This window comes from Vollenhovia emeryi, unplaced genomic scaffold (assembly GCF_000949405.1).
Source record: "Vollenhovia emeryi isolate VEMERY1.0 unplaced genomic scaffold, V.emery_V1.0 DF939240.1, whole genome shotgun sequence".
Classification (NCBI taxonomy): domain Eukaryota; kingdom Metazoa; phylum Arthropoda; class Insecta; order Hymenoptera; family Formicidae; genus Vollenhovia; species Vollenhovia emeryi.
Window position 1 is genome coordinate 117,570 of NW_011967126.1, and position 27,363 is coordinate 144,932.

The window sequence follows — 27,363 nt, forward strand, 5'->3', positions numbered from 1 at the left end:
TCTCTCTCTCTCTCTCTCTCTTTCTCTCCCGGTGAAATTTATTTACCTCGTAAATCGACCGGCGGTACGTTGAATTCTATTTCTTTCCACGGGAAGAAAAAAGGAAGAAACGGGGAGGAAAGGGAAGGAACTCGGACCGAGAGAGACGCTTCTCTCTTTCGTTTTGCGGCTCGCCTCCGTTACGTATATACTGCGAGATACGTATTTCGGTCTCACGGAAATTCTATCGGTATTCCCCGCGCCCTTTCGCCCCGTCGCATTTGTTTGTTGCCTAGCGAGAGGTCCGATCCGCCGCCGCGCGAATTTCGAGGCGGGATCTCCACTGACGTTTTAATTACGATCGCGTGTACAGCCGGAACCTTAAATCATTGGTGGATCTCGCACCGAATTGAAGACGGAATCGGTAACGAGCGCGATGAAAATAAACGCCAGAGAGTAAGGGGGTAATGCGATTTAAATCTTGAGCTGCAATCTGAAATATCTCTTCTTTTCTTTTTATTATGACAGAAGAAAACAATTCGTCGCAAAAATGTCCCAGAAATAGTGTTGTCCCACGATTGCATGATTTTCAGAGTAAATTTCGAGAGAAAATTCTCCCCGTGCATCGCTACTGAGAATTTTTGAAATTTTACTAGTAGAACCGCGTAAAGTTCTTCAAAATACCACGTTGTCCCACGATTATCTGAGTTCCAAGTGAAATTCTAAGATAGAATTCTCTCCGCGTACTGTTTATTAATATCGCGTATGCCGTATACGAGTAATTCTTCCTCTAAAAAAATATTTTTTGCCCCAATCTTGTCTACACTCGCCTCATCAGGTACACGAATTTAATTACCTAATCCTGGAACGACGCGCAATCTTGAAATCAACCGCAGATTCCTTCGTGGAGCAACGATTTTCCCCCTTCGGAGCAAACGATTGTTAGTCGCTCTCCCCTATTTAAAGGATCATTACGCTCGTGAGGGGTGCGTCGCCGTCCCCAAGATTTCCGGGGTTTCAACGCCACTCGTTATTCACCAATTAAGCGGTCGTGGAACCAGCGGGCGGAGCGAGCGGCGACGAGCTGGTTAATCGGTCTGGTTAGCCGGTTCGATGACGGAACAAAGGCCGATAAAAACGAGACGAAACGCGCGGGTGTTACGCGAAGGGTTGACGCACGGAGGAGCGGGCCGGGAGGAGCCCTGGCCGCGGGTTGAAGAGAGTCGAACAATTCCGTGAACGTTTGGCACCTTCCCAACTCCGCGGCTCGCTTTTTACGTGCCGGACCGGCAAAACACAACCACGGCGTGGAACACCGCGGGTAGAATACGTCTTTGCGAGCTAACCATTCGGGGATTAAACGTCCCTCAAAGAGTCCAGGACCATCGGGCCGCCCTACGATTGTCGCGAGAGACAAAGGCCGGTATTCATAGTCAGATCTTATACTCAAGACCGTCTTTAGATACTCCGTAGCCAGCGGAACGCCCCAAACAGCGTCTTTAGATAAATTCAGGACGGTCTTGAATATACTGTAAGATCCGACTATGAATACCGGTCTAAGATTTTATTACTCGTCAAGTTTCCACGCTCGATAATGGAGAGCTATCGAGGAACGTATATGAGATTTATGGTGGGATTATTCATTTTCGATAAACTTTCGCTTCATTTACGGGGGATGTTCTTCAAATAAACGCTTATCATAATAAAGGGGCGAACTGCATCGACGACACCATCTGCTCTATTCAATATTTAAGTATCGAACTTAAAATACACGCGCACAGAGTGTCCCAGGTGGTCCTCGTATCTTCTTCCACCTATGCACTTCGCCGGGCCGGCACTCTGGAAAGTAAAGTTCCACGACGCTCTCAGAAGAAGAAATCGCCGAATACTTATGAGAAATTAGAGATTAGCTGTGTGCAACTCGATCTTCTTCCTCTATCTGCGTTGCCAGTTTCACGTAAGCGAACGCGAACTATTTGTTTTCCATTACAGAACGTTGCGGCGACGATGTGAAAGAAAGCGGTTCGTCGAGCGAGAAATAATGGAGTTATTAAAACCGTTTTGGGGCCGCGCAATGAAAAAGCGGTTGCCCAGCGACATTTCAAAACCGATATTATCCCGATATCATTACTCGACGAGAAGTCCGGCCCGTCGAAGGGAAGGATCGGGACGGAACTCTGGATAGGACGGAGATGGAGGACTTCGCGAAGGTGAAAACTGCCGTTAAGTCTAGGGTTACCTGGTGGTGCAACGTTCATTTCGTACACTGCCGCGCGCTAATTTCTTGTCGCTATTTACCGAATTCCGCCCGGAGATTCCGCGCGGAGATTGCGGAACCGCCGTCAGGCCTGCGGTCGCGGTGCGTTGCCGCTTAAACGGTAAAATATGACCTCGCCGGCGCGGAATGGGCGAATTGTTCGTCACGATCGGAAGTTTGATGTTTCAGTTTAAAGACGAACAGTCGTGTAAGTAGCGCTTTCGCTGCTCGATCCCTCTGTCTCTCTCATGCTTTTCCCGCCATCGAGATAAATTACTCGTGGCAGCTAAGTGGAAATACGAGAGGAGAGCCCGGCTCTTCTTCGTGGTGTCCGCCACTCGACGGCGCGGGCGTGGAGAGGGTCAGCCGATAAATTCAGATAAAAGTACGAGCAATTTTCTTCTTGTTAACGCGGCGGCGATGCTTCCCCTCCCCCCCCCCTCTCTCTCGCTCGCTCGCTCGCTCACTCACCCCCTCTCTCAGGTGCCCGCGCCGTGAAAAGAACTTCGTTAAACGCGGTCCTCGGACGAGGGAGCCGGAGTTAGATTAGTTAACTTGGGGTTTAGCGAATTACTCCGATCGCGCGGTGATAAGTCACTTTGAAGCCTCGCCTATAATTAGGTTTGTCCTAAAGCAGAACTTTGTTCGCCACGCTTTCAGGGGTCGAGCGCGCCGGGCGCGCGCCCGGCCTCAGATTCCGCCTGCGATCGTTCGTTAACATCGCCGGCGAGAAGCTATCCCGGCGGCTGGCGTCGAAGGCAATCCCGGGCTAACGATATAATGCGTCTTCTACGTGTGAACGCGGTAAGCGCGATGCGCGTCTCACTCTAGCGCCGAGGGTATGACCGTGTCTGCGATAAGTTAGATCCTTTCTCAGGGAAAACGCACGGGGTTGCGTTGGACGGGGGGTTTACACGAGAATTGGCCTTGCCGAGAGCGGTCCGGCGCAGTAAACTCTGTTTCATAGGACTCGATATGCAAAATAAATACGTCGTGGAACAATAACCGAGCGAAACTACAACAAATGTTAGGAGTCAAGCGGCACTGTTCGCTCCAGTAAGTCGGAAGAAAACTTTCCGAAGCCTTTCAGACTTCAAAGCCTTCGTAAGCCGGATACACCCCGATAGGGGAAATGTCTCAAATATTGTGTAATCATCGCATCATTCAAAAGCGAAAAAGTTTGCCAAAACGCAGCGGTTTCGTACGAATAAAATTTTTAATATGTATTTACCGAAAAATTGATGATCTTCGTCCCTAAGTAAATTTCGCCCCTTGAAACTTGCCAATGTATAAGAACTGGAAAGTTATTCGTTGACAATTTACTCGACACGTCTGTCTCTTTTATACTTTGTAATATTATTCGTTGACAATTCATACGTCATTTATATTATTATATTTATTCTTCGGCTATTAAGTTATTTATTCGTCATTATTCATAATCTAATTCTTAGTTAGTTGCGTCCCTTTAGACCATATAATAGTATTTGTTACAATTTTATAATTTGTAGCGAGTAGGTGATAAATCGGTTCTAGCTCGTAAAAATGTTGGCCTTAGATTATCGATTAGTTTTATTCCTTAATTGAAACGAGCTTGTTCTCAATTTTATGGAAAGTTATTATTTATCGCGCTATTGACTCGGCATCAACTTTTATTAATTTAATTTCCAATCGACATCTCATACGACGGGAAAACTTACCTGGTGACGTTAATCTGATCGGTAATTTCGACGGTGCCGAGGTGCCGGTAGCCGGCGAACAGCATGTCGTTACCCATCAATCCGGAACCGCGACCGTCGATGGCGGCGTATATGATGCTTTTGTTTGTTACAAGATACGTGCCCCAATCGACGTTAAATTTCTCCGTCACCTGATACGAGTCCGGGCCGCCGTATCTGAAAGGCAAGACAGATTGCGTGATACAGGTAGTCAGAATGCCACATTGCCGGTGTATTTCGTCGTACACACATATCTGTTCAGTTTACGTCTTGCAAACTTGATTCTTCAACATGTAGTCTGTTTTTAAAGTAGAAAAAATACGGCTATCGCTCGATTCCTGTTCTAAGGCTCGGGTTTTCTTAATTCGTCCTTTGTCTCTTTCCAACTGTTACTTTGGAAAGAAACAAACGTGAATTGAACTAACAATAAGATTAAAGTTAAGCGACATTTGGTGAAACCGGGCCTCAGCTTCAATTTTTTGAAATCTGTGTGAATGAGGAAGAAAGAAATTAGCTATTTTAATTATAAAATAAGCAGAGAGTTGGTCCATAAAAGTAAAAGTTAATTTCTAAACAAAGAGCGAATGAACGGTGCTAATTTACGCAACGGTCATAAAATTATTAGCCCAGGTAGAAAGTCCAAAAGGAATGCTTTGAAAACCCGAATTGTTATTTCGTACCAGTTCTGTTTTAAAAACGTTCAAAAAGAATTCACTTTTATGTTTCAATATTGGGCTCTTTTTTCGACGCACAAGGAATTTTGATATTCGGAGCAATTTTTTACTCTCACACGAAGTCAAAGCGGAAGCTTTTTGAGCTGCCATAGGAAAGAAATTCTTTCAATTTCATTTTGGACAGACTACTTCAATTTATACCAGAACTTAAAAGGTGAATTCTTTTTCAGCCCATAACGATTACCCGTGCCATCTGGGTAATATAATTTAAAATAGGGATAAGACACGCGCGGTACACAACGCGGCTAATAGCTCCGATAATTAAATCTATTTAGACCTTGCAATATGCCAAATTGGCCTTTTCCCTCGGTGAAAAAAAGGCTCTAATCTTATCATCGGATCTAGCAGATGTAGCCCGGCCACTTCCCCGATTGTTTAGCGGGCAATTTTCCCGGCTTCCATGCTCATTACCGTCCTCGACGGTCGTTTGCGGGAAACCTCAGTGCCACTTCCGCGGGCAGGACGAGGGGCCGCGCGAAAGAGCGGAGTCGAACGGTGACGAGAATTAGGAAATGGAAGTTCGAGAACGAAGATGGCTTTTCTGATACGGCATCTGCGAGATGGGGATCGCCGACGCTGACGTGGAAATAGAGACGGATAGTAATGATCCCGTGGATGGCGTGATATAAACGCGAATGTTCTCGAGAATGACGGCGATACGGCGCACGGTAGTATCGTGGAAGCACGCATAGCGCGCGATCGAAGCGAAATAGACCGTAATGATAACCGATGATCCGCCCCATCGGACACTACGCTCGTATGGAGAAGCCGTGAACGCGGGACGAGGAGAAAGGAACGTTCCGTGGAGGAAAAAGAGCATCTTGCGTAATTTCTTTTTATGCTAATTAAAACACACGCGTGATCAAGTGCGACTCGCAGCTTCGGTGGTGCGCGCTTCATCAGCCGTGGTAACCGCAGTTGAAAATTTTACGCGGATACTTGTGACTTAATGCGATTAGTGCTAAATCGATACGATAATTGTCTCAATTGATTGATCTTCACGCTCGTTTTGAGATTATACGAGGAGATAATTCTCTGCAGTACTTCCCTTCTTGAATTGCAAAGCCACGCATTCTGACGTCTCTTTGCGCAAACGTTTACCCTTTTAATTACTTTTTAATCCGCGCGCGAGACGAACGAAGCGAGCACTAGCTGTGTCAAGAGTTATTAACTCAAATATCGTTTGGGAATTAGTCATTGTTATCATACCACTTCGGATTCATAGTACGGTTGACATTATGCTGATCTGCAGTGATCTCGTGTAATCGTATGTAAATGGTGTCACGTGTAATCTCGCGCTATTTCCGGCGCGGAGAGCGGCGTAATCACGCGCGAGGGCACTTGGCGTCTTTATAATAAAGCGAATTGGATAAAGAGTCGGGATTTACGAGTTGGAATTGCGTTACGGCGGCTGGAGGCGCGATGTATCGAGCGACGCTCTTCATCGCGACCGAGACTGATATCGCGTGCTTACGTCGCGCGAGGGACCTTCGTTAAGGGGATCCTAAAGCCGTCTGTTTTATCGACATTCTTCGCTAGAAGTAATCTTTCAATTGGCTTTATTGAAATGCAAAATTCTTTTACGGAATTAATGGGGGGTGCTGGAGTGATTCTGTACTTTTGCACCTTTCTAACCTAAAAACTGTCAGTTCGCGGAAACATTTATGTAATATACAAATTAAATGGCTTACGTGTGCAGATCGAAAGCAGCTCGCTATTCCGGCCAAATGAAAGAACAATATGGCATCACTGAAACTAAGTTTGTAAGTCTAATAAATCACAAATCTTTCCACGAAACAGACAGTTTTAAGTGCAAAAGGTGCGAAAGTGCAGAATCACTCCAGCATCCCCTTAAAGTACGCAGCAAAATCTAGACCAGGTATGCTGGTCGACTTTATATCAAAACATTTATAATAGTGTAATTGTTACACTCGTATATAATTTTACGTACTGTTTTTTTTATAGTACGTGCGTGGCGAAACTTTAATGGCGTCGAATTTTCATGTAAGTATTTGCCGGTTATTTGCTTGCTCCTCCGTTAATTTATTTTCATAAATTGAACCGCTTAGCGGATCGCGTGCTTGAAATACTTATTGACCGCGAAACACAGAGAGGAGTACTCATTTAACAGCATCGAGAGCGCTGATTTCACGGAGAGGTCGACGGCCCATCGACGGTTCCGACGAAAACGTCTCGTATACCGAGCGTCGCGATCGATGATCTAGATTGAACGTATATAGGAAATTTCATTGAAAACCAGAGAGAACAAGCGATCGCTCGGGTACCCGTGATATGTGAAAACTCTGCACGCGATCCAATATACCGTTTCAAACACGAGGACAGTACAATTACTCCACTATAAAGCGAACGGTGGAAACTCAAACTTCTCTTTATTCGCCATCGCCGAGCGAACGAGACGCGTCTACCGTGGCAATTGCAATAGTTCTTCTGCGAGTTTAACTTTGTTCGGTCATCGTCATTTTGCATTTCTCTCGCAGTCGGCAAGAATTTACATTTAATGCAGACAATAAGAGACACAGCATTAGAATCGATATCCAAAGCATTAAAAATGTAGGATAGAAAGCTCGGTATAGAAACTGCATAGGAACTTTTCATCTTTGTGTATAAACAACTAATGTAAAGCGGCGTTAGAGAAATCAATTTTAAGTGTTAGGTAAAAGAAAAGTAAATAATAAACCTTGATTGACTTAATAATTGTAATAAACTTGGAACTTTTTCCTTCGTACATAGATGACAATTAATGCAAAACGACGTTAGATAAATCAATTTTGACAGCATTAGATAAACAAATAATAAATCTTAATAAACCTAATAATTTTAATAGGGAACTTTTTCTCTTCGTGTATAGACGACAATGAATACAAAACAGCGTTAGGTAAATCAATTTCAACAGTGATAAATAATAAGTCTGGATAAATCCGATAATTTTAATAAACCTATAATAAATTTCGCTAAACCTTGGATTGAATTACGGCTGTCCGGCGTCGCGTGAAGGTGATACAAATTCTTTCGCATTCTCTTGCTACTGGATATGTTTTTACGGGACGATTCGCATTAAAATTTGCTTGCTTTAGGAAGGGTGTTGACCCTTCAAGTGTGTTAACGATCGCATTAGTGTCTTTTTCTCTGACCGTTAACGCGAGGCTTGCTTGCACTTAAGGGATGGACACCGCGGCAACAACTTCCGCCGTAAGCTCTTTGTACTTTCAGAAGTTCGAGCTCGGCCAGGGCCGCCTACAAATTAGGTGTTATTAGGATTTACGCCGGAAAGTTATATCGGCCTCGTGCGCCGTGCCCGGCGACGTCATTGCCGTTTATACACGTGCACTCGGCAAATGTGGAAAACATGAAAATCTCATCCCGCCATTACGGCGACGGCTAATGACCTCAAAGAAGAATTACCTCCTCGCAATAAGATTACCGTTCGCGCGAGCGTGGCTAAACAAACGAATAATTTTCTCCGCAATTTCCCCGTGTGCTCGTGCATAGAAAGAAAAGCGTCAGGTCAAAGCACAACACTATGCGCGATTCGTGATTCATCGACTCGCCGTGCGCAATTCGCGATTCGCTAGCCAAGCGGTCTTTAAACAATATAATCTCATTTTAAGATTTCCACGTTGAAACAAAATATATTTTCCAAAGAAGATATTCTCTTTCTCTGTGTGTGTAAATATAAAAAACATGAAGATATTTCCGCGAATACTTGGAAAACTGCGTTTTAAACTTGTATTTTAAAACAGACGAAGAAAAGGAAGGAAAATTGGGAGCGAGATGATCGGGGAGAGAGAAATCGAGAGGAATGCGAGCGGACGTCGCGCGTTTGGTTCCCGAGCTCTCCCACTTGACGCCCGTGTTATTTCTTCGCCGTTAGAAGAAATACCGGGCGCGGGGGTCGATCGATAAGCAGCCCCGGCTTTTATCGGGGAGGCTGCTGAAGTTTCCGTTCGTGAGACTGAATACGGAATGACTCATCGCTTCGCCGGCGGTTTTACATCCCCGTCCTAATTCAGGCCACGTAAAGGAGAGCTTCGTTTTCACGTCACGGTGCGGACCGCCGCTCCGCGCGCGTTCGTCACCGGCTCCTCCATTACGCTTATCTTCGCGGGTGCATTATGACGGGACCGATTGATGACGCCCGCGGAGTGCGTTGTCACATTTCTTGTCGCGCCGCGGGAAATATGGATGCTTTTAAGTGAACGCCGAGATCTACGCGACGCCGAAAAACGACGCGATTTAAGGAACTCGGATGATGGCTGAGAAGTGCACTTGACGGCTGAACCGCGATCACTCGCCGGGGCTCACGTGTCCGATTATAATATCGGGGTTCGCGAATATGTGTTGAAAAACAAAAATTCCTCTCGCGCGATATTTTCGAAAACCTTATTCTATCACGCCGGAGAATTCCAGAGATTGAATTAATGAAATATAAAATATATACTAATGAAATAATAATTAATAGAGCTCACATAAGAATTGAATATTGTTCAGATATTTTTTGTGTAAAATATTACACGTATTCTTCCGATTGTTAAAATAATAATTATGCAGTTTTTTAATACTTTCGTGTAGAAACAATTTCGTACCCGAGCGGAAGCACACAATTTTGAATTTTCCAACAATATTACAATCTTATCTAAAGACTATAATAGGTTATTTTAAGAATACATATAATTATTTTGACAATAAAACCGTTTTAATCTTTGATTCAAAAATATTTTGTATCCAATATATTGTTTCCTTTCCATTCAAGAAAATTATTCTTAAATAATGAGCGAAATCGGTCGGTAATTCATCTCTCATGGTAAAAGGTTGGGACAGCCTTACGACTCACCCTGTATATTTCTTGGTTGAATTATATAAAATTGCTTCGCTCAAGTTTTCCTTCCTTTAACGCAATGTAATTTCATTTAAAGACTTTCACGTTGAAATTAAACATACTTTCAAAAGAAGAATATTCTCCTTTCGTGTATGGAAAAACTGAACAACTTACACGTAAACCAGCATGGGATACTTGGCGGCACCGCTCAAGTCAGCGCCGGGTGGTATCAGGAGCCTCACTTGGGCGTTAAAGCCGCCTGGAACTGAGACTTTGTATCTATGGACGATCGGCTGCGACTTCTCCATTATTATGTCAGTCACCACGCTGTTGTCCTCCCACACGGAGAGCAACGTGGTATTCTGAAAGTCGAAGAGCAACAAGACATTAATAAAACTGGCGTGATTTTATTTGAAAATTAAATTCCAATGAAACAGAATTTGGAGCCGCGAGAGCTTAAATCTAAAGCTGGGAAGATATTCGTCGACACCGGAGGTATGCGAACTTTAATACGTTTATCAGTAAAGTAAATTAAAGAATATTAATCCTACGCGTCTCGCGTGTACGTACCTACATGGAAAAGCTTTCCGGATCCAGTGTTGTTACATTTCGATCTGTCATGAAATAGGGTCGACATTTAACGACAACCATATTTATTGTTGAGAAAAAGATTTGATCTCAACTGGAAATGTTTTAATCTATTGTAGAATAAAACGATGTTGGCGCGTGCGTAACGCATCAAAAAAGATTCTTTTTTAAATATATAATATAAGCTTAAAGTTATGTTACTTTTACTTCAATGTAAGTAAATCTTATTTGATTCGAGAGTACGAAGTATTCATTTAATCTTAATATCGTTTTATTTTCGTACTGCACGAAGCATAAGCGATACACTTAGAAATGTCAAGAATATATTTCGTTTCGTTATCAGAAATCCCTTCTGAGAGGGCGGATAGCTGAACCATTGGCCATTCGTCATTTGCGAGATTCGTTCGCAACAGCGACTATCTATCTTCCTTCTTAATGCTCGATTTTTCTTCCCCCCCTGATCCGCTGTAGACTCCATCGATCGCTGGTCACTTCCTGATTCTGACGTCGTCATAATCGCGACAGGTTACACACCGAGGGCGGTGAATAACATCGTCAGCACACTCGCAGACACTTCCGCAAACTTGCGGGGAAGTCGTAAGACCAGAAGAACGTTTAGCGCGGTTTGCCTTCCCTAAAGTACTTCGCAACTTCAATCGCACCCTCCGCGCGGTTTGCCGGTCGGAATCGATTCGGTTCAAAGGGCAGCCACTTTCGCGGGTAGTTGTCCGAAGTACTTTTTTCCTCCTCAGCGTGACGGAGCGGGGGGGGGGGGGTGCGCGGTATATATGCGGCGATAAAAAATTGCATTAGAAAAGTCGAACGGGAGCCAATGGCGGCGGCGGCGGAGGGCGCCGCGCGATTTGCCCGCCGAAGTTCCCAGTCTGCGTTTTTGCGACCGAGTTTACCCCGCGAGTTCCGCGTCTCTCCCCCCCCCCCCTGCCCCTTTCGGGGGATCGGGGCAAATGTAACGCGCAATCTGCGCGCTTTTGTGCGTCGAGCACTCGACGAGTTCGCCGCCGACCCGACGGCGAATCTCGATTTTGCATCGCCGCGAACTTTTTCTCGGGAAAGCTCCGCGCGCTCGGATCCGCGTTACCGAAGTTTCTTCGTCGAATGACAGGCGATCTGGCGAGGTTTCCGGCTTTTGTGGGAATCTCTCCCTCGTACCGATCGCGATATGACGTGGCGATATCGATTTTCGATCGCGAGGCGGATATATATATATATATATATATACATATATATATTTCTTTTTTCCATCTCCTCGGTTCGCTGCACCAGGTATATAGAGCAGCCGCAAGTACGCGCAATCGCGAATATGCTTCGTGTAGGATAAGTTGATCAAGTTTTGAAGAAGCCAAAAACGACGGAGCATTTCTTACTCTATAATTAATTTTACAGCACGTATATACTATTATATACATATATTTCAGTTCGTTGAGGCAGAAGGACAGAGATACCTCGAATATTATATATTGCGACTTACTTAAATATGTTAAGGGAATGTTGGAGTGATTCTGCACCTTTTGCACTTTTTGCATCTAGAATTGTTAATTCGTAAAAACATTTGTGTGACACGTAAATTCTAAGGCTTAGGCGTACAGATCGAAAGTGTATTCGGACTAAATGAGAGAACAGCATTTGAAATGAAGTTTAGAAACCTAATAAGAAGTCTGTTCACTCGAATAAGTTCTAGATAATTTATTCGAGTGAATAGATTTTTCGTTAGGCTTCTACACTTAATTTCAATTGTATCACGCTGTTCTCTGATTTAGTCCGATTAGTGGTACACTACTGTCGGTCTGTACACAAAAGCTACAATGATACCAAGTAATAGGTTACCTAACCTATAACTTATTTAAGTGGATAAATTTCTTTTTACGCTTCTAAACTTAATTTCAATGATACCGTGTTGTTTTCTCATTTAGTCCGAATAGTGGGACGCTGTCGATTTGCACACAAACGCTACATAAATTGTATATTACACAAATGTTTTCATGAATCGACAGTTCTATAGGAGCAAAAGGTGCAAAAGTGCAGTCACTCCAGCATCCCCTGACCCCTTGCAATTTATAAGTGTGGATTAAAACGTATTTCATTTCTCTATAAATAAACGTTCAATTTCCTTAAACAAGACACCGAACTAATTTGCACGCGCGATATAATTATATATTTATTTTCCATCGAAGTGAAATTCCATTCTATATTGCGTACGACCGTTTGCAAAACGCCGCATGACGAAGCAACCGACGGAAGTTCATAAAATATTATTGATCGCGACGTCGAAGAAGTATAAAATATTTTTTTCACATTTTAATTAACAACGAACGTTGCTGGAGGCACGAAGACGACTTGTTCTGCTTTGGGCGGAGAGGGTGCGACTCGAACAACGTGCAAAAAGTGACATCGCAGTTTCTGGAAACTGCTTCTGGAAACTAGGCAAGTCATTCTACAGCAACGTTCGGCCGCGAGGAAGACGAAGTACGTCACGCTTTGGGCTAGAAAATTCTCTCTCATGCAGATCATTCGCCAGGTCTAACCTCGCTTGCTCCAATCGCTTTACCGACATCACTTTACCACGCATTTCAAACAGCGGACGACAGAGAACCGCCGACTTTACAGACTTAGACCCGCGGTTCCACCGACGTTGTTTAACTTTAAGATTAGCTTAATTCGTTCTTCGTATCTTTCTAACTGTTACTTTACAAAGAGGCAAACGTGAATTAAACTACGATTAAAGTTAAGCAACGTTTAGTGAAGCCAGGCCTTAAAGTCGCTATCTTTTTCTCGCGAGCGAAGTCATCGAAAAATAATGGCAAACGTTGCGGGGATCAAAGTGCATTTCGTTTCTCTATAAACGAACGTTCAATTTCTTCAAACAAGACACCGAATTAATTTGCACACGTAACATAATAACCTTATTTTTCATCGAAGTTAAATTCTATTCTAATTAAAATCTTATTTTCCGCACTGTCAGGTTTAACGATAAATACCTGCAAATAACTTGCAAGGAAGAATAGAATTCGACATTCTCGTTTAATTTGTCGCGTACAATGAAGGCGCTCGATATTTTTTTTTCTTCCCAGCGCAGAGGGCGGAGGAAAAGTTCAAACAATGGTATGTAACTTATTTGAACTTTATCGTCATGGAAAGTCAGTCGCGAGTTAAAATCGTAGAATTATATTTGCATACCGCAAATGGCCGCTTAGTTAAAGCCATTGTTAATTGTTCGCCGAAAAAGGGGAAAAAATCGACTCTAAATTAGCGAAAACTCGCGCCGCGTAAATTATGCACGAATTTCCCCGGCGACGCGGAAAGTTCCTTCGGCGCAGCAGAGAGTAATAATGGCATATTGAAGGCTCGAGCGCGATCAATTGGCATCGCTTTGTGCCTTTTGTAAATTTCGATAATAGTCCATATCATAATATCGACGTAATTGGATCGGCATGCAGGAGTGCCTCGTAAATCGCGTCAAAGTGCAGCGAAGATCGACAAAGGGATTCCAGGGAGAATTTTATACGTGCCTGTTTGCGACTTCGCTGACGCGCGCGTAATATTCGCGCGTAACAAATCACTCTATTAATCCTCGAAAAATTGATATATTAAAAACGAGCGTCGGTGCACGTGTGTGCAAAATATCGCAGCTATTTCGCGCTAAAGCCTTGTGTCCACGATCGAAGAACTGCGTCCAAGTTCCAGCTCCGGGAAATGTGCGGCCAATCGACTTGCAGCTTTGCCGTGACAGAACTGGAACGTGGACGCAGTTCTACCGGATTAATGCCGAGTGTGTGGGATTGGAGTTGGGAAAATGAAGAAAGTAGACGATGTAACATCTCGCGAGCTGTTACAACACACAATAAGTGTGAACGAAATCTTTTTTAAATGCGCCTGTATTGATTGCCTGTAATTATTCGACGTAGACCTTACGAAGCGAGAGAGAAATGTGCGACTGTTCGCGTTAATTGAAACGACCAAAGTTGAAGGAAAGCAGACCGATCCGCACGGTCGGGAAATGCGAATTTCATCGACAAGGTCGCTCTTTAACGTAATTGGATTAACGTTCATTGTCGACGGTTTCCCGGGCGAGAGGACCAATTATCAGCATTAAGCGGCCGCGCGAAAATAAGCGATAAAGGCGCCGGATAGTCAGATTTTCGCTCCGCTGGTCGCGATAAAGCACGTGGATTCGTTCTCGACATTTTGCGTTAGGCGCCCTTCAAGTTCGACGAGTTCCACTTCTCCCTTTCCCCCCCCCCCCCCGGCCGTCTGTCGCTGCGGTAATCAGATTACAAAAGAGATAGCTCGATGTAAATCGGGCGTACTTCGAGCTGCGGCGAACCGGGACAATGTAAAACCGTATGCAACGCAACGCCCTAATACTCGTATACTCACAATCAGTCATGTATCATTTTTGTTTCATTACATTAGTGTTCATTACATGCTACCCAGTTAGGGGAGAATTGTCGAACGCGTACCTCATCAATATTTCAACATTTGGTAATAACAATATAAAATCAATGAGACATTAGTAATAGACAAAAAATTAATATGATACAGCGTATTTCGTGAATGCTAACAACATTTAAAAAATGCAGGTGTAACCAATGTTAATTTTTCATCAATTTATTCAGCTGATTATAATGTAACTATGCCATTTTATTATAAATTTTTAATTTTTCACAAAAGAAGGTTTATCGTAGAATATTTTACATTGCTCGCATATACAGACTTACAATTATTATAATATAAGGATCAAATAACTATTTTTGTAAAATCTATCAGTTTTCTAAATCGTACCACCAAAAGATTTGTATGATTTTATAAACCATAAACGGTATACTAAATATATGTAAGAGCGATGCAATTAATATAAATGTAAATGGCAAAGTAACTTTAAGCTAATTGTATTTTAACATCTTTTCCATTACCGTTAATTATTATTTTTTCATTTTTAAACGTTTGACTCTTTTAGTTAAATTATTATTGAAATAAGAATTAGTTAATGCTTTCCTATACCATATATCAATCTTATACTATTTACTCGACTTTTTATTGTTTTCATAAAAAAAATTCATAATATGAGCGATACAAAAATTTCCACACTGCAATGTCCTGTAAACTTGTAGAACATCTAATTCTACTATTTCCTTGAAAAGGACCACAATCCGTATGGTCGAAACGTTGGAATCTAACTAATAAAGACATCTGCCAGCCTAACGTCGTTGAACAATTCTTTCTACCGATAATAAACCACTGGCGACTTACACTCTTTCGTTGTTTTCATAAAGTTGACCATTTCAAGGAGGTGCGATTCAGGCAACCGGTTTCCTAAATCGCTTTTGCAGCAAGTTACAGAAAGACTTGTAACAAATTAATTTGTTATTGAGGAAACGTTAAACATGTAACAATAGATGCTTGAAACATCAAGCTACAATTTCCAGCGGTTGTTTGCGTACAAACCAGTACCAAATGGGATTATTATGTTATATAAATATTATGTTGTAAATAATGCCTTGAGGTACGCCTTCGGCAACTCCCCCCTATATTATTGTATTGTCTCGTCATATTTTACTATCCTATATGTATAATTTAAATTTACTAAATATATTGTATTACATTGTGTAATATACAACTTAAATTTGCATAAACGAAAGAAAGTAAAGAATTTGAGCGAATCTATTTACAATTTGACCGAGAATGGAAGATACACGTGCATTCTTATTTCGACGCTGCCTATTTGTTATTAATATTAATTCGCCGATCTGGATCTCCCGCGTGCGCGAATAATCCCGCCGTCGTGCACCTGCCATATTCCTCCTTTTCTCGCCCCGGCAATTTGCGACGCCCCGACCCGTCTGTCATCGTGGAAAGTCGACGGAGGAATTTGATTATCGAAAGTAATGAAACTTTCATCCGACCGCAAACTTTTTCTCCGAGAACGGCGGGCGCGCACGTAGATTGGCGAATAAGCAAATGGACGGATAGATTATAGATAGACTGGAAAGAGGGATGAGGAAAATCGACCCGAGGAGGCGTTCCTCTTTGACTGCTATACCCAGGCTTTTGTGCCGAGTCACTCCGGATCCAAGTTTCGCGAGTAAGACAGAAGAGAGGTGGATGTAATTGTTCATCCCGGAGTATAATATTTAGTTACAATTTCTTTTATAATTCCGTTCTAATCGATCGATTCAAATTGCACGTGGTTTTCGTGTCTTTCTTATTTTACCTTCCAAGTAAAAGATTCTTCGATCAAATTGATAGCTTTCCGTCCCTTTAATAATTGCAAGCGATATTTATGTCTAATATTATTCTCGTATCAACCAACTGAAATAACCAATAAACTAAAGAGTTTTTAATTTGATTAAAAAGAATTTAACATTTCGAGAAACCGGTAACAAGTAGGCGTCTCGTGGAAAAGGTTCGCGAATAAGAACGAAGTATGCGTAACGTTTTATACATTCGTACAGAAAACACAGTGAACGGGCGCTAACGTGCACGCTGTTATATAAATATGCTTTGTCAGAGTTCGTATCTAAAAGGTAATAATTAGAAGTTATAATGAACGCGTGTGTGCTCATTTTTATTACATTTAATATGAGTTAATCAAGTTTTATATTTACGCGCACGAATAATACAACCGCTTTCACGATTCCGACGATGTTGATTAATCGTTAATTAATAAAATGAACCTGTTAATCGTAATTAATTAAATCTGCTTTATTTGTCGACACTATGGCGAGTGATATAATTCGGAAAGAGGAAGAGGCAATTCAATTGAATAACGATTAAAATCACGTGCGATACGAAATTATCGGAATCCCATGCGAAAAGCTAGACTTTCCAACTAATCCTTTAATATTAAAAAGAGATATTTCGTTAGCTCAATGCGAATAAATTTTCTCTTAAATGTATTTCTCTTTTTTGTCGAAGGACATTAATGTTTTTGCCGAGCTCTTTCTATCTTCCTCGTGAAATCTTCGATCTGGAATGACTTGGCATAAGGGAACGTTATAGCAGTCGAGGAGGACCGATTTTCCTCATTTTTCTTTCCATTTCTCGTCCCATAAAAATGGTTTAAAACTTATTAAATGGCAATATTGACATAAACATCGATGGCATAATTATCGGTTTCCAGCGTTGGCAAGTTACTTCATAAAAGTATCTAGTTAGAGTCTTTTTCAGCTAAAAATGTAACTAGTAACAGTTACAAGTTATCAATGTTGAAAAGTAACGCGTTACACACTGTAAAAGAATTACATGTAAAATTGCAATTGTTACAGTGGGTAATATTGGGACCATCTATTAAAATGTGTATACAAGTATTTACATACATAAGTGAATTTACACCTTGTAGATAAAATTATTACCTTACATAAGTAAACTGCTTGATTTAAATTGCGTAAACTTTACAATTTTTCATAATGCATAAACAAGTATTTACACGACAAAGAGTAACAAAAAAATTTTGTGTAAAAGTACATAAATTATATATGCTGCACTTATTATGTATGTAATTTTACACACTTTTTTTACAGTGCAGTTACAGCTACTCAAAAAGTAACGAATCGTTGCTTCGCAGTTACTTTCTTGCGATGAAAGCAACAATATCAAATTTGCATTTGAATTGTGAAGTACCGATAAATGCATTGATGTAATGGACGATCTAATGCGATCTTAGAGGTTTCAAAAATATATTTAATATATAAAGTTTAGGGCGACAATAAAACATTAATATATAAAGTAACTATATTAATGTAACTATTAAATTAGTTACTAGCTGTCGAAAAAATGTAAGAAAGTAAAGAAATAAAGTTGAAGTTAGTAAAAAAAGTTGTAACTGTACAAGTAACGAGTTACTTCCCCACCCTGTCGATTTCATTTTGCGTCACTACCATCACGCTTTCAATTCCGTTACCATCGAAAATGTCGCCCTGAAAGCGACGACATTGCAGATGTAAATACACATGCATTCTGATTGCATATTATCAAACTGATGAACGATGCATTATTAAATAGAAAAGTTACGGCTAAGCTGTTCCTATATTTGCTTATTGATCACAAAAGATCTGCGAGTTCCACTTGTAATATTCAGCGTTTTACCGAATATCCGACCGTCATTTTCCCTAATTTTATTATCGTTCGAACAATACAAAACTTCATTCCTGAACGTTTGAATTAATTATTTTGAATTCATTATTCTGTCTCTTGTCGAAAGACATTAGTGTTTTTGCCGATCTTTTTCTGTCTTCCTCGTGAAATCTTCGAACTGGAATGACGTGGCACAGGGGATTCAATTTACGCATTGAATTTATTATTAGATTCAATAGCTAATTCGTTAGAGAGATTTAAACAAAGTTTCGCCATTTGATAAACTCAAAAGCGGCGCCGGGTCTCCGCCAAAGACAACACGCGACGAATTTTGTTTCATTCCGCAACTTTGTTCTCGCAGTAAGTTATTAAATTTATACGCGACACTTGCGAATCGCCGATTCCAGCCAGCGGCCGTTGTTGATTGCGCCATTTCTCTCAACGTGTTTTATTTACGTAGCGAAATTGGAAATTGATACAAAACGTGACCGGGTCGAAAATGGTTGCAGGCATGCGGTCAAATAGCGACGGCCGGGGCGAAATATGAATAGTTTCGCAGCGTTGTCGCTGCTTTAAAAAAAAAATAACGACAGCTCATTTTTCAATTTCCAACAATTACCCAGCTTCCGGCGTCCTTTAATCGCGGCGCGAGTCTCACTTTCGCCCGTTCTTTGCATTTAATTTAATCGCCACGGGCTTTTCTGATCGCGCCATCGAATATGCATGACGCGGTTACGCTCGCCCACGGAAATAAATGACTCTTTGGCTCCCGCGCGCTCGATTATTCTCCTTCTGCGAATTCGCAAAACAATAGCGGGCGCACGGCGAAAAAGCACTCGCGGCTTAATGCATCGCCCCGTGCCGTCGCGCCGTGTATTGTGCGCTTTTTACGAGGTCGCCAACAATGTCGCGATAATCTGTCCCGATGTGATTCCGATCTGATTAGGCCGGGCGGGCGGTATCGCGGGCGCGATGTGTTTTGCGCGCGGGATTTCGGAGCCCGGAGCTTTGTTACAGCCAAGAGAGAGAGAGAGAGCGCGCGGTGGGCTCGTATATTACTCGTGCCGAGGACTAAATCCTGCGCGGCGCGCACAGTAGTTACTACCGCCGTGTATTCTATTGCTGTAACAAAATTTATTCGATTCGCTTGTCCGATAGCGGCCCGCGCGCCGCGCCGGCTCGTGTACCTCTCGCTAGCAGAATTACGCGGCCGTCATCCGTACGTCTATACCGTATGCAAATGCGCGCGATACGAAAGATCATTGTTCGCGATCCGGATATAATATCGCGATTCGTAATGCAGCGCGGCGAGCAAAAGGAATTTCGCAGCATATACGCGCCAATTCTCTCTCTCTCTCTCTCTCTCTCTCTCTCTCTCTCTCGCGCGCGCGCTCTCGCTCTCTCGCTCCATTCGGAGGGGATCAAATTTGTAGAAATCCGGGCTGCATACAACGTAATGATTGATGAAACCTATCAAACGCGCCGCGCAGCAATAACATTGCACTCAAAGCTGGAACTAGTACGGGAGAAAGCGGGAATATACGAGATACCTGTTACGTTCCCTCGCCTAATGAAATTAGAGGTCCAATCTGATGGATTACGCTCATTATTTTGAATTTCAGATATTAATTCCTTCAAAGGCCGGAATTTGCGCGTATCAGGACAAATTATATAACGCATAATTATATATAATTCTGCGACGTACGTACCAACTTTTTCACGCACATCCCGTTCATCGCGTTCATCGCGTTCATTTGACGAAGGACTAACCGTACACCGTTTTGTGCTCCGTATCATTGTCTGCCGCTGTCAATATCTTGTTAAGAGCGCATCGTCTATGTTCACAATAGCTTTGTTAACGTATCGCTATTGATAATGTAAAGAGCTTATCTCTGCACGTACAGAAGATGTTTCCGGAAATATTCATTATTGAGAAAAATCCCAATTCAATCCTAAATGAAAAATTGTTAAATCTGGAACGAACGCTGGAACAAACGCTGGCGCGAGTGTTAATAAAACGTCGAGAGATTCAGGCTAAAGGCAAAAATGTGAGCTTAAATTTACACACGTTATTCCTGTCAATCTCATATTTAATTTGAGAAAGGAAACTTAGGATTAGTGTATTAATCTCAATATTGTTTTATTGCATAAGGTTGCGGTAAGTTTAATTAAGGGGATGCTGGGGTGATTCTGCACTTTTGCACCTTTCTAACCTAGAAACTATCAGTTCGCGGAAACACTTGTGTAATATACAAATTAAATGACTTACGTGTACAGATCGAAAGCAGCTCGCTATTCCGGCCAAATGAAAGAATAATATGGCATCACTGAAACTAAGCTTGTAAGCCTAATAAAAATTAATAGTGAGCAACACACACATACCGTACATGTGGTATAGTTTCAGTGATGCCATATTGTTCTTTAATTTAACCGGAATAGCAAGCTGCTTTCGATCTGCACACGTGAGCCATTTAATTTGTATATTACACAAATGTTTCCACGAAACAGACAGTTTTAAGTGCAAAAGGTGCAAAAGTGCAGAATCACTCCAGCATCTCCTCAAGAACGTTTTGTCTCGTCACCAAGAACTCTTTTCCGATATCCGTACTGTAACCTTCGAAATGGTTTTAATTAGCAGAGGGTCAAACCCTCCCCAGCTCCAAGGCGGTTCGCGGTGGAAAAGGCTCGGCGAAAAAAAGAATACAGGTTCGATCATAACAAATACGTACCTTATTGTAGATGGCTATATCGGGTACTCCGGGCCCGGCACAAGTGAGCACGTAGTGCGAATTGTCGGTGGAGAATTTAGCGCTGTTGTACAAACAACGGCTGCCGTCCCTCTCTCTGACAACGTTACAAGTCAAGCACGCCGACTTGCGCCCCGGGTCCAGCAGCGACACTCTGTACAAGTGCTGAACCGCCGACTCGCGCTCCGAAGTGGCCAGGTAGTATCTGCAACGAAAAGAGAATATTTCCTCTCGATAAATGCAGTACGATAGCCCTCATAACTGCACGCAACATTTTCGCAACCCTCTTTCCACCTCTTGGAGCCACGCACGCGCGTTCAATTAATGTTCAGGATCTCGCTTTCGCGATTTGCAACAAACCGACAGCGAGATCGTTACGTCACGCGTGCGAGTTGTCGCGCGTCGCAGTGACGCCGGGCGCCGACGCGTTGGCGCTAAGAAATTAGTTTTTTTTTTCGGTATCTGCGTCACGGGACATGGAGAACACCTGTTGCGACGGCTAAGATACGCGATAAGGGACCGGCGAAGACAAATTGTTCGCCAGCTCGATGCGCTACGCCTCGCCGAGACGTGTCCCAGCGTGGTATATTTAGCCGGCTATTATCTCGCGTCCTGCTAATTCACCCCTTCCTACGCCCAGATGTTCTCCAGACAGCGGGGGAGATTCCATCGGCGCGAACACGGGCGGAGCACGCCCGCTAAACAGAAACGCGCAATTTCCATACGGACCGCGCGCGCACTGTCACCGGGAGGAGACCCCCGGTGTCCGATTTATTGAGAGTCGCTCACGTTCTGGGCCATCAAGCGGTTACGTCAGCAGAATGCAGCCCATTAGATACAATCAGAAAGCTGATGGTGTAAATTGCGGCCATTGACTGTCCGCTCTGCTCGCCCGCGCGCTATGTGCCGCTGATACCATCACGCATTAATCAGATCTATTGTTCTCCATTGGTCCCCGACGCTTTCAGAATGCGAAAGACGCTTTACGTAAAGCGCCCATCTTTTTCTTTCAAAATCCACGTCCGCTACTAAAGCCGCCGAGTCGTTTCTAGCCGGGATGAATAAGAAGAGGAGGTCACGCGGATGGATGTTCGAAGAGGATTCCTCGACGAGTTACTTTAGAATTGAGATTTTAGAACTGAGATTCGCAAAATGTATATAATTTGTATATTTCGTCAAATTACTCGCGTCTCGCAAAAAGAAAGAGGGACAAGTATTTTTACGTCGAGAGAATTTTCTCTTAAAATTTATCCTGAAAATCGCGTGATCGTAGGACAATGCGGCAATTTGAAAAAGTTTATAAGAGTTTTTTGAAATTTTATCACTGATTCTACTAGTAAAATTTGAAAGACTCTCGGTAGCGATGCACGGATAGAATTTTCTCTTAAAATTTATCCAGAAAGTTATGTAATCGTGGGACAACATGGCATTTTGACGGGGTTTAGTGTTTGTAATTTTATTACACATTCTACGAGTAAAATTTGAAAAAAAACTTTTAGTAGCGGTGCACGCAGAGAATTTTTGCTTAAATTTTATCCCGAAAGTCATGTAATCATGGGAGAACATGGTATTTTGAGGAAGTTTATAAGTTTTTTGAAATTTTATCACACATTCTACTAGTAAAATTTGAAAAAAACTCTTAGCAGTGACGCACCGAGAGAATTTTCTCTTAAGATTTATTCTGAAAATCATGTAATCATGGGATAACGTGACATTTAAAAAAAACTGTCTTAAAATTCCTGGAAATGCCGTGTTGTGCCACGATTGAATAATTTTCAGGATAAATTTTAAAAGAAAATTCTCTCGGTTTAGGTGTTTCGTGTATCTATCCAAGGTAAAATATTTCAGATCATATTTCCTGTGTGATTTTCGACGAATAAATTGTAATGATTTATATGAGAGACCGCTTTTCATTATTTCCTATGACCATTAATGCCACCGTAACATAGTTTCTATTCAAATATTCGCGTAATATTAGCATTAACTAGTTCGACGCAACGGAACTTATGCTGTTTGTTCAAAGATTCCTTGCGTCTTATCTATGCGTATGCAAATTGCGGCGCTCAGTGATGCAGCGTTGCGAGCGAAATTGCCAGACGTGGTCTGAAAACTTGTCGAACCAGCTAACGATTGCCACATTGATGGCACTAAATTTTCATCACAAAATAACAAATCCTTGAAAAAAATCTTGTTAGAAATTCCTCTCCAACGCAGGAACGCTGTATTCCGCATGACATAATATTACATTTCACGTCTTTTCAATAGCCGCGCGATTACAAAGGGCGTCTTAAAGCGATTAGCTTCAAAGAAATCGTCCGCGTTATCTCGCGGCTTGCCTCTCGCTTCGCGGCGTAAGAAAGCGTCCTGTACAGCGAGGCCATTAAATATTTGACGAGATAAGGTCCTCGAAGGACCGAGGACGCGCTCGCCGATTCTCTATCGCCCGCGCGAACCGAGGAGAATCAGCGCGGTAAGTCGCCAGCAGTTCCGGGCTGGCAAGATAGATGACTCGGGGTTATTTAGAATGGATTAATTCGAGCATCCTGTTAATTTGGCCTATCGCATCAATCTTGGACGACCTCGGGGCCGCGCCGCCGTCATTCTCTCGCGCCGCATTCGAGAATTGCAACTTTCGGTGGCTCCGACATCACGCGCCTCTTCCTTCGAAAATGAAGATCGATCGATTTCGAGGCGGGTCGACGAGGGAGCACCGGGACCCTCGAGACTCCGGCCGCTGGCAGCTGATACCTCATTGTCATAATCGAGGATGAGAGTGTGCGTTACGCCGGGGGTTAAATTCCAGCCGCGCAAGGTATTCGCAGATATGTTGCCTATTTACGGCGAATTAGAGATTATTCGTAATCGAGGCAATCCGGGAAGTACTCTAGAATTTCACATTTGCGAAAGCGGAGCCCGCGGAGCGATCGGTATCTTCAATTTGTAATCAACGAACTCGCGGGTCCGATACCTTTTACAAGTAACGCTATCCAACTGTCACTCACCGATTCGAATGAAACTTGGCACACTTATTGAACGCCAAAAAATATTGAATACGTATTTTTTTGTTTCGCCTCCATACGCAATTTGAGGGTAGAAATCACCCCTCGATCCCTAGGGGTGGAAATTGTTACGGCGAATTATTGTCGAAACGATACAGTTTTCGAAAAAAATGCCCGGAACAAAAGTTTTAGGGTTCAGTGTGTTGTACTTAATGGTGACCTTGCAGTTGATATTCAGGTCGATCATCGAGGTCAGTTCGTGGTCAATTCGTGTTTTTTGAAGGTGCTAGCACGCCTTTGATCCGGAGAATCGGCAGAACGCGAAATTTCACATGAAGAGTAGCATGAGGGATTCTATTGGCCCAGAAAGGTCATTTGAAGGTCAGTTTGTTTTCCTTCCGGAATTTTATGTTCATCCCCAGAACGATATGTTGGAAACGTGTGTTCCTACACCTTGATGTTCATAGAGATATCTGTGGAGTTATACATAATGCAGTTAATGTTGACCTTCAGATCGACCCCAATGTGGATTTTGAAGATAACCAAGGAAAGAGAGGGAAGTGCATTGTCCATAAGGCAGAGTATGATCAAGATACAACCAGCGAAGGCAAGTTGCGATCAGGATCCAGCCAGTGAAGGCAAGGTGTGTTCAAGAACCAACCAATGAAGGCAAGATGTGATCAGGATCCAGCCAGTGAAGGCAAGATTTAATTAAAATGTATCGTTCCGAAAATAATTCGCCGTGGCAATTCCCACCCCTGGGGTTGAAGGGCGATTTCTACCCCTAAACTGCGCATTGAGCCGAAACCAAAAAACACGCGTTCAATAATTTTTTTTTCGTGTTCAATGAGTGCGCCAAGTTTTATTCAAATCGGTGAGTGGCAGTTGGATAGTGTATACTTGTTAGAGACTTCTTTCGGCGTGTTAAATAGGTACTGCAGTTACACCGCCAGTCACACCGAAACAAACCACGTGACAACGTTCTTCGTGCTTATAATTTACCCGTTGTATAATGTACGCGTCGGAAGGTTCTCTTTTTCTTACAAGGAGGTACACGAGGCAAGGGGGGGAGAATTCTGATGGTTTAATTGAAACGAAATTGGCTCGTCCCGCCTGGTCGAGTCGGATAACCGATAAAGTAATTTTTCTTTTCTTCGTGGCTCAGCCCCCCTCATCTCTGGCGCATTACCAGAATTGATCCCGGCACATTAGTTATTGGAGAGTGATATATATCCGCTGCTGTGCCATTTAATTACGGGCTTGCAGCTCGGAGCGTCGGAGGTAGCGCTCAGCCTTTTGAGCGCGGCAAGTGTTCCGTAAGGAAATTAATCAGCGAATCCATCGTGTCCCCCCCCCCTCCCCGAAGCGCGGGGGTGCTGATAAATACAAACTCGAGTGCGTGCCAGTTTTGTCTTGCGACGGTAGAGCATCAGCTCCCCCAGCTCGCGCTGCGACTTTGCCGCTGCCGATTCCGCCAAGTTCCGAAGTAGCAAAGTTACCTCGCAGTCGCTGCGATATTAAAAGCATGTATTATATACATGCACACGTATATACTCGAAAGCATCAAGAGCTTCGGAAATCCGGGGCTAAACCGGAATTACGTAGCATACCTATCGAAGCCTCCCAGAGCGATATTGCAATATCGGCAGATTAAATACATTTGTCGCGATGTAACTTTTATGATAACCGCGTAATGCATTGCAGTTCTCAGTGACTTGCCGATGAGCTTCCACGACTCGATGTCGAACCATGGAAATGGAAATAATGCTGAAATGGTGGGCGCGATTAGTGGCTTCCTCCATTCCGATCTCGATGCGTTTATAAGAAATACATATAAATCTACTTTACTCGACTAAATGCATGGATTATTTATTATTATATTATTATATTTATCAGTATTTATCATTATATTATTTATCAGTAGCGCCTTAAACGTGCGCTACTTTTGTTGTATACTACACGGAGAGAATTTTCTTATCAAATTTATTCTGAAATCCTCATATAATCATGAGGAATTTTATGAGAGTTTTTGGAAATTTTACCATATATTCAAAATGTGTTGTTACATAATTTTCAGAATAAATTTTGAGAAAAAATTCTCTCCGTGCACCACTGCTGGGAGTTTTCTTTCAAATTTTATCACACATTTACTAGGAATTATACTTGCTATACATTTTACTAGTGTGGCAAAATTTCTCTCCGTGAGAAGATTCTCTTCATGTACGTTTATTTATTAAAAGTATCAACTAAACAAAATATTTGTCTGGTATCCGATACTTTTACCCGCACATTTTATAGTTCGACATTTACTTAAAATATTTATTTGCTTACTTTTCCTCGGTCTTTTATTTATATTTTATATTTAATCCCCCTGACCACAATTGCTTTAATTAAAAGTAGAGTCATGAAACGTAAAACCGATACGGATATTTTGTTAGCCATATCGGTTTTACGTTTTATTATTTTATTTTTAATTTTTCAGTGGCAACCCCGTTGGTCTCTTGACAACAATTTATTCAACACCTTAGAGCCACATTGGTCAGACCAAATTTTATTTCCTATTGTCAACGTACGACTGCACGGTCATAGACAAACTTATTAGGCATCCACTTACACAGAGAGAAAAAAATAGTTGCAGTTACAATCTCACTATAATTTATAGTCATTTTTTGACCCAACCATATTTTTATAATTCTTCCAACTACGTAAGTTATGGTTGACCTAACAATGTATTATAGTTCTCATAGACACTACGAGGGTGAGTCAAAACTTATCTGCACTTTTCGTTCTACAATTTATTTACACAAAAATAGGGGTTCAATGTGTACACCATTTTTCAACATAGTCTCCTCCCTTGGCAATGCACTTGGTCTAGCTGTCCACAAGCTTGCGTATTCCTTCCGAGAAGAAGATTTTCGATTGGTCGCAAAGCCACTTTTGCACCGCTTCCTGCAGCCCAGATCTTGCTCCCTCCGACTTTCATCTGTTTGGGCCGCTCAAAGATGCTTTGCGAGGTCGCTAATTTTCTACAGACGTAGACGTGCAGGAAGCGGTGCAAAAGTGGCTTTGCGACCAATCGAAAACCTTCTTCTTGGAAGGAATACGCAAGCTTGTGGACCGCTGGACCAAGTGCATTGCCAAGGGAGGAGACTATGTTGAAAAATGATGTATACATTGAACCCCTATTTTTGTGTAAATAAATTGTAGAACGAAAAGTGCAGATAATTTTTGACTCACCCTCGTATATTGGTGCATGCAACTTATGATATGATTGTCATAAACCAAAACGAGCTTTTAATTTGGTAAGGTGTACTATAAATATTGCAATAACAACCACAAGTAAAATTTCGAATAACTATATGTAATAGTAATTTCATTATATTCATTGGTTACATCACTTTGCACTCATAAAGAAT

General features: G+C 42.3%; 1 protein-coding gene across 1 annotated transcript in view; it reads right to left on the reverse strand.

Moving 5' to 3' along the window:
• Positions 1–27,363, reverse strand: part of LOC105560180 (venom dipeptidyl peptidase 4) — a 193,630-nt gene that overhangs the window by 9,191 nt on the left and 157,076 nt on the right. The window contains exons 7-9 of the mRNA XM_012009057.1: positions 20,931–21,202; positions 9,697–9,884; positions 3,934–4,128 (exon numbers count right to left, since the gene is read on the reverse strand). Coding sequence (XP_011864447.1) covers positions 3,934–4,128; positions 9,697–9,884; positions 20,931–21,202 — 655 coding nt within the window. The remainder of the gene's footprint in view (positions 1–3,933; positions 4,129–9,696; positions 9,885–20,930; positions 21,203–27,363) is intronic.